General features: G+C 40.7%; 1 protein-coding gene across 2 annotated transcripts; it reads right to left on the reverse strand.

Moving 5' to 3' along the window:
- Positions 1-219: 219 nt before the first annotated feature.
- Positions 220-12,998, reverse strand: MMP27 (matrix metallopeptidase 27). Of its 2 annotated transcripts, XM_055304754.1 has the most exons (10): positions 12,860-12,998; positions 11,792-12,030; positions 10,633-10,781; positions 10,412-10,540; positions 5,355-5,516; positions 5,057-5,177; positions 3,663-3,793; positions 2,481-2,640; positions 1,423-1,526; positions 220-482 (listed from the first exon to the last, which is right to left on the reverse strand). In XM_055304754.1, the coding sequence occupies exons 1-10, from the start codon at positions 12,959-12,961 to the stop codon at positions 241-243; spliced, it is 1,539 nt and encodes a 512-aa protein (XP_055160729.1). In that variant the 5' UTR covers positions 12,962-12,998; the 3' UTR covers positions 220-240. The 2 variants fall into 2 exon arrangements, with proteins under 2 accessions (XP_055160729.1, XP_055160730.1); XM_055304755.1 differs by lacking the exon at positions 10,412-10,540.
- Between the last annotated feature and the right edge of the window lie 727 nt (positions 12,999-13,725).

Here is a 13,725-nt window from a genome sequence, read left to right on the forward strand (position 1 = left end):
CATGACTTACTTCTTCAAGTTCACAAAGCATAAAACAGGGTTAAAGTATAGCAAGAGTTTTGCTTGTATATCATAACTTCCTGTAAAAAGAATCAGATAGCTCAGTATATCCATGGATTCTTTTTCCAAAGATAATCTAGAACCAGGACTGGCAGTTTATGTGTAAGAATAGTTCTATTACATTTTGAAGCAGAGTTCAGATTAAAAGACCTCTGGGGGTTTACTTTCAGTCTATGAATTTTATTGATAACTATAGATTTTTTTCAGCACATGAACAATATTGAAAATAAGCAAATTTAAATTCTTATGATAAAATGTCTCTACTCCTCCTGAATGGACTTCATCACTGATACTAAAATCAGATGATACGTTTAATGGTTCTTTACACCGAAACCAGGTATTAATTTTCATTATTCTGGTGATGTTCTTTGCCTTAAGGTCATATTCAAATTGCTTTGATCCACGGAAGAAATAGAAGAATCCTAGAGAAAGAGAATCACCATTAATTAACTTGCACAACTCTATCATGATTCCACACTTGTTAATTGTATGCATATAGAATAACATAATTGAACATTATGGAGAGAAGAGAAACTTGTGTGTTATCTACATACATTTACTACTGTCACATGAGAAATATTGTTATTTTTATTTCCCCAAAGAAGAAGCCACAGTGTGACCATGAATGTCAAGGGGCTTACCACCTTCTAGCCAGACTGTGGTTCAGGCCAGAGGCTCTCAAACTAGGTTTCAAAACAGTGTCTTAGCAAGGGGGAGAAGCAGCCCTGGGGGTGGGCTCTACATCCTCATGTTCCTCACATTGTTCTGCTCTGTGTGCTTCAGGTGTTAAGGTTTTGTGTGAGATTTCACCGCCCTGAAAGATGGTGTCATGCAGAAAGCTTCTTAGACTCCTGCTTCTTCCACGTCCTGGGTTGTCATCCGTGGTCCAAGTCTGAAGATGCGGTAGTTGCGTTGGTTCATTAAACTGCCTGAGATTCCTCTGAAGTGGAGATTCCTGTTTCTTACCCACAATATGACATCTGCCTCAGAAACTCTGAAGAATTTGTAATTTCTCACACAATCCCCAAGTGCAGAGTAAGCTACACACATAATAGTTGGCGAGTCACTCTCCAGTTCATGTGCTTGGTCAGTTTTCACACTTTTAGGGGCTCTCTTGGATCAATGATAAGCAAAATTAATTTTGGTACTTTTTGCACATACTTGAAATGGTATAACAGAATAAATAATTCAGGACTTACTAATTCAGTTTGTGAGAATGCCTGCCTGGCTAGAGTATATTATTACAGGTACTTGAGAATAGTAGAATCACATGAAAATGGAAGCATTTATATTTCTGTGCTGTGTTCTTTCCTGACCAGGAAAGTCTTGCAAGTATCCTACAGGGTTAGCATTGATGCTCACCTTTATGCTGGAAAGCAGCATCGACTCGGAGACCAACTCCCGGGAAGTACTTCACCACCCTCCGCGGGTACCCTTTGTCCATGGTTTGGGTCACTTCATCATACCTGGATGCAGGGATTGGAAAAGTTCCCAAGGGATCTTTGTTTTGGGGAAGCTTAATCCTTCCACTGCCCCACTTGGAGTCAAATAGGGATGTGGAGAAAAAGTAGCCCTAGTAGAAGAAAACTAATTTGATCAATAATCAAAAACAGGAGCACCTGGGTGGCTGTCCATTAAGTGTCTGTATTTGGCTCAGGTCATGATCTCAGGGTCCTGGAATGGAGTCCCACATCGGGCTCCCTGCTCAATGGGGAGTCTGCTTCTCCCTCTGCCTCTCCCTGCTTGTATTCTCTCTCTCTCTCTCTCTCTCTCAAATAAATAAATTGTTTTAAAAATAATGAAAAACATGTCAAAGTTTATGTTTGGCTGAAATATTTGTAGGATCTTGAAAATAAGAAATGATGAGGGGAAAAAGCCACATCATTAGACTGATGCTATTCTGAGGGAGTATCAAATCAGAGTACGGGCTCACAAAACATACCCTATAAACTACAGAGAACACACTGCTGGTCACCAGAGGGGAGGTGGGTGGGGGGTAGGAGGAACAGGGGATGGGGATGAAGACATGTACCTGTCCTTATAAGCACAGGGCGATGTAAGGAAGTGTTGAGTCACTACATTGTACACCTGAAACTAACATTGCACTGTATGATAGGCACACTGAAATTAAAAAAAAAAAACAAAGTAAGAGTTCAGCTTGGAGCTTTCGCAGATTTTGAACAGATATGTTTGTGTAATTAGCAATTTGGTTGGCATCATCAGCTTTATTATTTTATCTTATCTGTATGTTGGAGAAAGGTCTTTGGACTCCCTGAAACATTCTTTTGTTTGGTGCATGTCATCTACCCAAATTGGGCTTCAACATAATTGACTTTAAGAGGACTATATGTTAATTCTATTTCTGTCCATGTTAAAGTGATGCAGAATATAGTGAAGAGGTTGATTGTCTGCAAACTTACCTCCAGCACCAAATGCCCACAAAGAAGTAGGTTTTTCTAGTGCTCTGGTCACAGACAGCTGCATCAATTTTCTTCACGCTTCTTGGAAAGCCAAGTGTACGGATGGGTTTGGGAAAATCTGGCAAGACAGCATATCCTCTGATCATCCAGAAGTTGTCATCTAAGAAGAGAAAAAGTGATTATCTTCTGATCTATTTCCTAGAGGGAAAAAGAGATGTCTTAAGAAATTTGAAAATAGATAACCTCATCTCTCAGGACTTAGTAATCTAATGTCCCCATTTATTCTTACTGCCTTCTTTAACTGGTTTTATCATTACAATGACACCAACAACATACACTGTAATAGTGAGCATGCTCACTAGTGTGCATGTCAATTGGTTTCAGTGGATTGATTATTTCTCTAACTCTGACAAAATAGTCAACTATGTTTGTAAATGTTCTCCTAGATTTCAGCCCCCAAGTATTCTCTCTCTTTTTTTAAAAGATTTTATTTATTTATTCATGAGACACACACACACACACACACACACACACACAGAGGCAGACACAGGCAGAGGGAGAAGCAGGCTCCATGCAGAGAGCCCGATGTGGGACTTGATCCCAGGACTCCAGGATCACGTCCTGGGCCGAAGGCAGGAGCTAAACCACTGAGCCACCCAGGGATCCCCCAGCCCCCAAGTATTCTCAAAGGCAAGTAATGTGATGAAATCCATATAAAAAGTAGTATTGCCAAGTTAAAGATTCCGGTTAAATTTGAATTTCAAATAAATAATGACTATTTTTTGGTATAAGTATATTTAAAATATTTCAAGGAACATACTTATGCTAAAATTATGCATTTTATCTGAAATTTAAGGCATTTTGTATTTTTATTTGTTGAATCAACCCTAGTAAAAAGAGAATATAAAAGACAGATGGGTTCCCTTTAATTGGCAGAAAAAAGATAGTTTTTTAGTTTTTACCATACAGGTTTCTTTTAGCTCCCATGCAGTTGGAATGATATTTGTCTTCACAGCTAAAGAATCCCTGGATACTTTTTCCTTATGATAGGAACCCACAGTCAGGGCAGAAGCACTCTCCATCGGGCCCACGCATGAATATTATGTTCCTTGCCCCAAAATACTCACCAACCAATTTAGACATCCAGAGACAGAAGAGAAATCGTGATGGAAAAAAAATTACCTTTAAACACTAGCATCTTATCTTTGGGGTTCTCATATGCAGCTTGAATATCGGCTGGCAGAGAGGGCCAGAATGAAGAGATCAGTTCAAATTCAACATCAGTGATGTCGTAATAGATCCTCCATACGTGTCTGTGTGAAACAAAAGACACTTTCACAAACAGCCTATATTGCAGTGAAAACACTGTAAACCTTGCCTTTTGTTTAGTTGATTAGCAGTCTCCTCAAATAATTTAGAACATTCACACAAGTTTCCTCAGCAAATTTACATGGTTGTGAGTCCAGTCCTACCCTTTGGACTACCAAGGTCAGGACATGCCTTTGTGTCCACCCTCCTGCGAACTTAGAGTAGCAACCTACCCATAGCTGAGTGCACAGTGGCCTCATTTTGGCCAAATCAGCAATACTCAAAATTCCAAGGCAACACATCTAAGAAAAACTTTTTGAGCTGATGTTTGCTAGAATAAAGTTATCATTGCATGCTAACATATTTTCTCAGATTTCCCTCTCTGGATGTAAAGTTCTGAGTCTATGAATGAGACCCGAAAAGTCCTTCTTTTCCATTTCCTTTCCATGCTTACAACCCCACTCTGATGTCCCTGATAAGTAGCCTCAGCCTCTGCTGTGTGGAGCATGGCAGTGATAGCATGATATCACTTGATATCAAGTGATACTTGATATCCTGCAAGTGCTGGATAGACTGTGGGTGGAAGGAGACTGATTTCAAATATCCTTTTCTCGTGCCCCATATGCTTGTGAGATGGTCTATGTCCCAATACTTTTTCTGAAAATATAGTATGGTATACTCAACTGACACATCATGTTGCAACCTAAGTCCAGTAAGTTATACACGGTGGAGAAGAGAGTTCCCACCACAGCTAACACTTTGTTGATGCAATGTTATGGAATGGCCTGCTCATACATGTTTAACAACTGGCTCTGTAGGTAGGAAAAAGACCTAATTTTTATCATTTGCTGATTTTCCAGGGTGTAAATACTCCAACCATGGCCAGTTTCAAGCTACAGAAGTGTTGTGAAGTGGTTTACAAAATTCCCCAGAATTTAACAGTTTGTTCCTGAAATGGTATAGGTCAGATCCAGCACCACTGGGATTGGTGTGTTATTCTAGCAAAGAAGTCACTGAAAGTGACTCTACTCACCTTTTATCCAATAGCAGTTAAAAAATTTGCTTAAGAACATTTAAAACTTAATTTATCAAACGAGAAAGAGATATATACACATAGTAAAATTTCAAGGAGTGTGGGCAGTTATAAAATGAAAATGAGATGGAACACATTCTCACTATCCCTGTGAATTTCCTCCCTATTTATCTCCAGATATCTTGAAGAGAAGAATATTCATAGGAAGTTGAGGTGTTTAAGGGAATGGGTTTACCTGCCTTTAAAGAACATTACTTCTCTGCGGAAAGTGGTGATAGCATCAAAAGTCAAATCAGGGTCACAGGCATGGAGTATAGTGGATTCCTTTGGCTTAGCAGATGCCTTAGGTAGACTCCCTTTGATGAGAAAAGAAATATCACAGTGAATTAAGAAGGCATGTGGAAATACCTACAGAAGGATCTTACCCAAGAGGATATTTTCTTCATGGTGCTATTTCAAGAAATTTTTTTCACTTCCTTTCTGGAAAGTTTCCTATTTTGTTCACATATATTCAGATTTATGATGTTGCTTACCATAGATAGATTGGATTCCATTAATATCGTCCTGAGAAAGTGGGTATTTGTTAGGATCCAGGGAGACATAATTTGGAAACATCAAAGCTGTTTGATCATTGGAGTGAGAGAGTCCCAGTGCATGACCAAATTCATGAGCAGCCACGAGAAATAAGTTGAATCCTTAACAAAAACAGGAAAAATAGGGGTATGTTGGTCAATCAAAAGGAGAACAGTTGCATCTGAGATTAGAAGTAACTAAGGGGTCAGATGGAAAGTCTTGCTATACAGTGGGTAATTCTTCTATGCACCATCATTTATCTGGGAAATATTTCAACACTAGTAATAGGCATTAGTCATATCATGAAAAACTATGATCCAGATCAAGCAAATGGCAGGAAAGAGGTGTGTGAGAAATGGATATTATTAAAAAAAATAGAAACCAGTTTTTGGTTGTTGCTGGGCTGTACTGTACATGATCATGTCTCTCCTACTTGTATCCTTCAGAAGTTCTCCACTGGCTGTAGGATCAAGTCCAAACACCTTACTTACTATAGCCCTCCATGATCTAGTCCCTGCCTTTTTCCAGACTCATGTTTTATTTTCATATTTCATGAACCAACCTTTCTAAATCATTTGCATGTCTCATCTGTGCCATGTTCCTTCTAATCTCTATGTCTTACTACCTCCATACTATTTACCCAGAATATTATCTCTCCCACCCCCTGTTTGCTGAGCTCTCCTTCTTGTTGCTCAGGAAATCCTTCTAGAATCATCTCCTTATTGAGGCCTCTCTTACCCCCACTTTCACCCAATTCCTATCCTCACTGAGTTAAATTCCTTTCTGCATTTCCATAGTCTCAGTGTTTAATTCTGTCGTAGCACATAAAAGACGGCACTGACTATTTCTTTTATGAAGTGATGCATCTTTTCAGGGACTGTGTCTTAGCCACCTTTTATTTCTGGTGACCACTGAACGGTCTATCAGTAGTGGGGGCTTAAAAATGGTTGCTGGAGCTTTTCCGCAATGGGTTTCCTGCCAGAACACAGGAGTGAAAACCACCGCTAGCCCTAAACCAAAATGGGAAAGGAAAAGACTCACATCAACAGCATCGTCATTGGACACGTAGATTCGGGCAAGTCTACCACTACCGGCCATCTGATCTACAAATGTGGTGGGATCAACAAAAGAACTATTGAAAAATTTGAGAAGGAGGCTGCTGAGATGGGAAAAGGCTCCTTCAAGTATGCCTGGGTCCTGGATAAACTGAAAGCTGAATGTAAACTGGTATCACCATTGATATCTCCCTGTGGAAATTCAAGACCAGCAAGTATTATGTGACCATCACTGATGTCCCAGGACACAGAGGTTTTATCAAAAACATGATTACAGGCACATCTCAGGCTGACTGTGCTGTCCTGATTGTTGCTGCTGGTGTTGGTGAATTTGAAGCAGGTATCTCCAAGAATGGGCAGACCCGGGAGCATGCCCTTCTGGCTTACACACTGGGTGTAAAAAAACTAATTGTTGGTGTTAACAAAATGGATTCCACTGAACCACCCTACAGCCAGAATAGATACAAGGAAATCGTTAAGGAAGTCAGCACCTATATTAAGAAAATTGGCTACAACCCCGACACAGTAGCATATGTGCCAATTTCTGGTTGGAATGGTGACAACATTCTGGAGCCAAGTGCTAACGTGCCTTGGTTCAAGGGATGGAAAGTCACCCGTAAAGCTGGGAATGCCAGTGGAACCACACTGCTTGAAGTTCTGGATTGCATTCTGCCACCAACTCGTCCAACTGATAAGCCCTTGCGTCTGCCTCTCCAGGACGTCTACAAAATTGGTGGTATTGGTACTGTCCCAGTGGATCGAGTGGAGACTGGTGTTCTTAAGCCTGGCATGATGGTCACCTTTGCCACAGTCAATGTTACACCTGAAGTAAAGTCTGTTGAAATGCACCATGACATGGCTTTGAGTGAGGCTCTTCCTGGGGACAATGTGGGCTTCAATGTCAGGAACATATCTGTCAAAGATGTTCATCGTGGCAACGTGTCTGGTGACAGCAAAAATGACCCACCAATGGAAGCAGCTGGCTTCACGGCTCAGGTGAGTATCCTGAACCATCCAGGCCAAATCAGTGCTGGATACGCACCTGTGCTGGATTGTCACAGCTCATGGCTTGCAAGCTTGCTGAACTGAAGGAGAAGATAGATCGTCGTTCTGGAAAAAAGCTGGAAGATGGTCCCAAGTTCTTGAAATCTAGGGATGCTGCCATTGCTGATATGGTTCCTGGCAAACCTATGTGTGTTGAGAGCTTCTCTGACTATCCTCCTCTGGGCCGTTTTGCTGTTCGTGATGTGAGACAGACGGTTGCTGTGGGTGTCATCAAAGCAGTGGACCGGAAGGCAGCTGGAGCTGGCAAAGTCACCAAGTCTGCCCAGAAAGCTCAGAAGGCTAAATGAATATTATCCCCAATACCTGCCACCCCAGTCTTAATCAGTGGTGGAAGAACGGTCTCAGAACTGTGTGTCAATTGGCCATTTAAGTTTAATAGTAAAGCCTGGTTAATGATAACAATGCATCGTAAAACCTTCAGAAGGAAAGGAGAATGTTTTGTGGACCACTTATTGTTGTTGTTGTTTTTGTGCCTGTGTGGCAGTTTTAAGTTTAGTTTTTAAAGTCAGTACTTTTTAATGGAAACAACTTGACCAAAAATCTGTCACAGAATTTTGAGGCCCATTAAAACAAAAGTTTAATGAGAAAAAAAAATGGTTGCTGGATATCCAGGTGTTTGTTTGGATGAAAGACTGGTTAGATGCACCTTCTACACAAGGCATAGTCCCCTGAACTTACCCATGTTAGAAGTCTCATCATGCATGGTGAAAGTGCCTTTTTGAAGATGTGGTCTATATATACTATAGAATATTACTCAGCCATCAGAAAGGACGAATACACACCATTTGCTTCAACATAGATGGTACTGGAGGGTATTATGCTGAGTGAAATAAGTCAATTGGAGGACAATGGTTTCACTCATATATGGAATATAAAATAATGAAAGGGACTATAAGGGAAAGGAGGGAAACTGAGTGGGGAAAAATCAGAGAGGAAGACAGACCATGAGATACTCCTAACTCTGGAAGGAAAACAAACAAAAGGTTGCAGAAGGGGAGGTGGTTTGGGGCTGGGGTAACTGGGTGATAGGCACTAAGGAAGGCATGTGCTGTGATTAACACTGGGTGTTATACTATATGGTGGCAAATTGAATTTAAATAAGATTTAAAAATAAAATAAACGAATAAATCTTTAAAAAATTAAAAATTTAAAAAATAAATAAAAAATAAAAAAGTTCCTCCAAACTAATTAAATAAAAGCAATTACAATTTTGTATAATTAAATAAAAAAAAGAAAGTACCTTTTTATCTCTCTGTCTCTCCCACTAGTCTTTAGGTTTCTAAATAGAAAAGTCTGTCCCAGGATTTGTAGTGGAATTTATAGATCCTATGGAAAAGGCTGAGCCCCCTGTGATGAAGCCTTGTCCAATGATGTTTGCACAAAAAAAAAAAAAAAAAAAAACATGGAATGGCCTTTCAGGCTTTTCTGTTCTGGTCTTTGCTCATGCCTTTGTCTGGCGGGCAGTATCACGGGGTGTGCTTTTGGACAAGAAGGGAAAAGTGACTCTTTGAAAAGATAATTCAAACTCCGTTCATCTCAATGACTTCTAACCTTTATGTTAGCATTTCAGACCCTATGTGGTCTGGCTCCTATTCACCATTTCCACCAAAATCCTGCTACTCGAGTTGTTTGGGTTATTCTATCCAGAACATTCTCTACTCCACTTTATTTTCTGAGTTCCTGCTTAGCCTTTGGCTCAGGTTTGGTATCACTTTCTCCCCTGACCTCTGTATTTGGATTAAATTTCTTGCTTTACTACATTGCTATAGTTTCCTTTATCCACTGTTGGTCTACTGATTTTAATTGCCATTTGAGAGTGTGTATCTCCTAGACTGTAAACTCCTCAAGGGCAAGATCTGTGTCTTGCACACTATTGTGTACTCTATTTGTATCACAGAGCCTGGGTCATGGTGGATGCTGAGTAAAGGATTTTTGATTGACTTCATTTGCCAAAATTATAGAGCATCTATCGTGCTGATTTGCAGAAACTACGAAACTGACCCACAGGCTATCTGGAGTTACTTAGTCAGAACTGAACTGTGATCTTATATATCACCTATCAGGAGAGCCATAATCTCTGCTTTTCTGGGACCCCGGAAACCAGACACCAGACCCAAAGTGACTGTTGTCAAGGACAGTAAATGGAGTGCGGAGAACCTGAGAGTCTACTGAGCTTGCTCCTTTGTTGGATGCACATACTTTTACAGTAGTAAAGTTTTGGTTTTTGTTTGAAAAGTAATAAACTCCTTCCTATTTTAGTGCAGGCAGGCATAGTAAAAGAAATAAGATCAACTCAGTTGGTCTGAAGGAATAGGTTGGATAAAGATTATCCAAGTATTGGAAGTGGAGTATTGGGCAAGTATTGGAAGTGGAGGTTCATGCCTTTAAATAAACCTTCAATGGGTATGAGCCCACATACCACCCTTCATTCACTAACTCAGAATTACCACCTCCCTAGAGTCTTCTTCAATTCTGAAGCCACAGAACACTTTTACCATTGGTACAACACATAGCACACTTTGCCTTGTAGGGTGTGTGGTGTGGTCTGGGCTTCACATCACACAAGATCGTGAAGGGTTAGAACTTTTCTAGTACAAGTCTGTGGTCTGTCCAATGCCTTGCACAGTTCCAGGCACATGGTGGACCTTCAGGCATTGTGGGTGTATGAATGAATGCTCAGATCATAGAAGGATTAGCACCTTCATGAGGGTATTGTGTGGTTAAGGCTCTGACCTGTACAAGTGCAATTATCTGAATAGATTGAACACTTTCATCAATGTCATCTTGGAATATGGCAAACTGTGGGGAAATTGGGAGATGAAAAGCAACTCATTGCAAAGCTATTTCAGGGATTTCTTAGAATAATAAAAATTTTTCATGAAGAAAACTGGGCTCACCTGCTCCATCCTTGGTCCAATTTTCATCTTCGTCGAAGTGAGTGTCTCCACCCAAACCCAGACCAGGAGGAAAGGCATGGCCGAGGACTCCCAAGGGGCCATCAAAATAACGAGGACACCAGCCGTGGACTGAGATACAGTTCACAGGAGGGAAAAGGTCAGCCTCTTCACATCTCCTGAGATGGAAATAGCTGTTCTTTTATCTCTGCTGGAAATCTTACCTCGGGTCCTAAAGGCAATCATGATGTCTGCAATCCCCTTGGAAATCTTGGTGAATGTCAGCGGAGTAACTCCACTCCACACTTCTAGGCCATTCTGGATAGCCTTGTCCACATCCACTCGTGCCATATCTGGAGTATAGTTTACAATTCTTAAAAAAATTAAAAAAACAGATCACTTGGGGGTTACACATGCATGTAGGCACACAGACAAAAAGAAGATGGTTTCTTATCAATTGTGTGCTGCAGTAACTTCTAGTATCCTACTATTCTTGCATTGGTATAATACCTTATGATTTCAATCAAGCACTTTTACATGTTCTGTATGATCCAATCCTGCATCTGCCCTCCTGATCAGGTAGTATAATCCCCTCGCTTTAACAAATGGGAATCAAAGAGGTTCAGTGACTTTCCTAAGATCATATTCTGAGTGGGAGAGCATTAATCGCATGTACATGCTTGCTGTGTACGTGAATGTATTATCAATGCATCCTCGATAGAATGGAGATCTGCTTTCTCAGATGGCTTGTGGAAATCAGTCTTACACATGCATCATGTATTAAGAGTCTCTCTTGAGAGCCTTAAAGAGTTAGTTACTCAGGAAAAGATTTTCCTCTGGTTTATATTCCCTATCTTGCTGAAGCTATTTTTAATTCCTAAGACTCAATAAAGTGAAGGAAGAGCTATGAGAAGTACCCTTCGGTGTCTGCCAGTAGGGCTTGGGAGCAACAGTCAAGGCCACCGACTCAGGCCGGAAGCACACATCATCGTCTTTCTGCCAATGAACCTTTCCTTGAGATGCCTGGGAGCAAAGGCCCCAGTTCACCCCCGGGTCCATCTGAAATTTGATGACTCTGACCCACAAGTGTTGCTAACATGAACTGGTTGTACTCGAGCATACTCCAGCCATATCTTCAGCCATCTGCCTGTGCTGCCCTCTGACAGTGCTTCTGGTCTTGAATATATATGCAAGTGGCAGAGGCTAGAGATTAAAGCATATCGGCCAGAGCCAGTCTGCTGGTAAGACTGGATAGAATAAATGAGATCTGTGAAGGGCCATGCACCAGGGAAGTGCTCTATAAAATAAACTATTATTATTGTTCCTTGGAGATCATGTTCCTGTGTTTGGGATGAGGGGGAAATAAGTGTGCAGAAGCATTACCTGTACGTGAGGTTGTATTTTCTCCACCCTGGAAGGGTGTAGCCATACTGACCCACATCAGGGACTCCACACCTGGGTGTCTTCATGATCTCAAGAGTGTTTGAGTCCAGTTGTCCAGTCACTGTCAATCCAAAAAATGCTTGCATTTCCCGAATTTTGCCAACTAAGAGACTCTTGTTCTTGCTTTGAGCAAGATGACTCCCTTCTATTTCAAGAGAGTAGAACTGGTTGAGATACGCCTGACCAAAAAGACAAAAAAGGGTACAGACTACAGGACAACAAATCTGTATCTCAGGACAAAACAAAATCGCCTGAAATGTTTTTTGGCAGTGTGTGTGTGTGTGGGAGGGGGTGGAGAAAGAAGTCAGGAGTCAGGGGAGGGAAGGAGTGAGGAGGAAAGAAGAAAGGAAGAGTCATCCTGCCTTTTCATTTCCAGGAAGCAGCTGAGCTATGTGACCAAAATTATCTACACCACACAGCCCATAAAACTCCAAACTTTTACAGAAGACAATAAAAAAAAAAAAAGAAGACAATCAGCTGCTTCTACGTGTTATAGATCACATATCTCACACATTTTTGCTGCTACTTTCATTTTGATGTTTCCTTGAAACAAATTCTAGAAGAGATGTGTGTTTTTTTTTTTATTTTAACCAAATACGGCAAATTCACTGGACTGATTTTTAGAAGAAATCTCTAAAGCAAAGTATTTCTCACGCATGTAGGAGTAAGAGGATCTAAGGTTGTAGCTAGGACCTCCTGGCTGGTACAGAAATTCTCAAATGATTTAGAAATGTTTAGAAATATAGAAATGGAGAGATCCCCATTTCTCCCAGGGATGTCCCCTTTCTCCTGCCTCTGCCTTCACTCGGACCCATTGCTTGAAGTGGCAGCAAGTCCTCCGTTTCCACCCCACCCACCCTCCACCCCACACTCGGTTACTTGGTGTCCTCAGAGCTAAGGGTAAGTACAGGAATCTTTTGTAGGAATTTGTTGCCATTTTAGGTTCCAAGGCAATCAGTAAAATTAATTTTCATTGATCGTCATTATTAACATGTATTGAGACAGTACCTGTGCCAGTTGCATGTTTTCTTCAGTGTCCATCTTTTGTTCTGTAGGAAATGCAGATGAAAACGTTATAAAAAGAAAAAATTGAAGCAGAAGGCTCTTCATTCCTCTCTCTTTTCTGTCGAAGCCTGTTTCTGTTTCCACAGAATTTAGAAAACAAGAGCAAGACGTGGCATGAATTGGCTTGTATCATCATTTAATTAATAACAGAAAAGAACATTTGCCATGAAGTGTGTCATGATATGCTTTTTTCCCCTTAGGTTAACTTGATTTTGCAATCATGATCTGTAGTGTTTGAATAAACACAATCACTGTTCATTATTGAACTGAATATATAATAGGAAGTCAGCCTCCAAGTTACTGCTGTCCTTGCAAAGTTGGAGGTTTTCTTATTTTTGAAATTCTTGAGAGTTTATAAAGTGATTTTTTTAAATGAAACTCCAGAATATCTTGGATAGAAGGGTATCACAAAAAGACAATTGAATCAGGAGTCATTTGGGGTTACCCAAATTACCCCAATATAAACATCCCATGTTTGTTGGGCATCTGCTATTCGCCTGTCACCATAAATTGAAGCATGAATAAGATGCCATTCCAATCTTGTTGGGGAATTCAAACTTGTACAGAAATTAATGCCAAACAAAACCAAGGCAAGTGGCAAAATGTACACTGAGGATTCCAGAGTGTGAGAAGAGCCAAAGCTGATGGGATGCCTCGGTAGCTTCAGCCAGGTGGGGCTTCCTCTGGGTCTTGAAGAATAGGTAGGATTTGGATAGCACAGAGGGTGTGGGAGGGAGGGCACAGGAAGCAGTTAGCCCAGCAGAAATGAACTGCTGTGGATATGGCCAACTAGAGCACATGTACATGTA

The sequence above is a fragment of the Nyctereutes procyonoides genome, unplaced genomic scaffold (genome assembly GCF_905146905.1).
Source record: "Nyctereutes procyonoides isolate TBG_1078 unplaced genomic scaffold, NYPRO_anot_genome, whole genome shotgun sequence".
Lineage (NCBI taxonomy): Eukaryota > Metazoa > Chordata > Mammalia > Carnivora > Canidae > Nyctereutes > Nyctereutes procyonoides.

Excerpts from the sequence above, each read along its gene's own strand:
- MMP27 (XM_055304754.1), bottom strand. The coding sequence starts at position 12,961 with ATGAAGAGCCTTCTGCTTCAATTTTTTCTTTTTATAACGTTTTCATCT. Across the intron at positions 12,031-12,859 it reads AAAACATGCAACTGGCACAG|GCGTATCTCAACCAGTTCTA; the intron begins GTACTGTCTCAA and ends CTTTTTGGTCAG. Across the intron at positions 10,541-10,632 it reads GATTGCCTTTAGGACCCGAG|TCCACGGCTGGTGTCCTCGT; the intron begins GTAAGATTTCCA and ends ACTGTATCTCAG.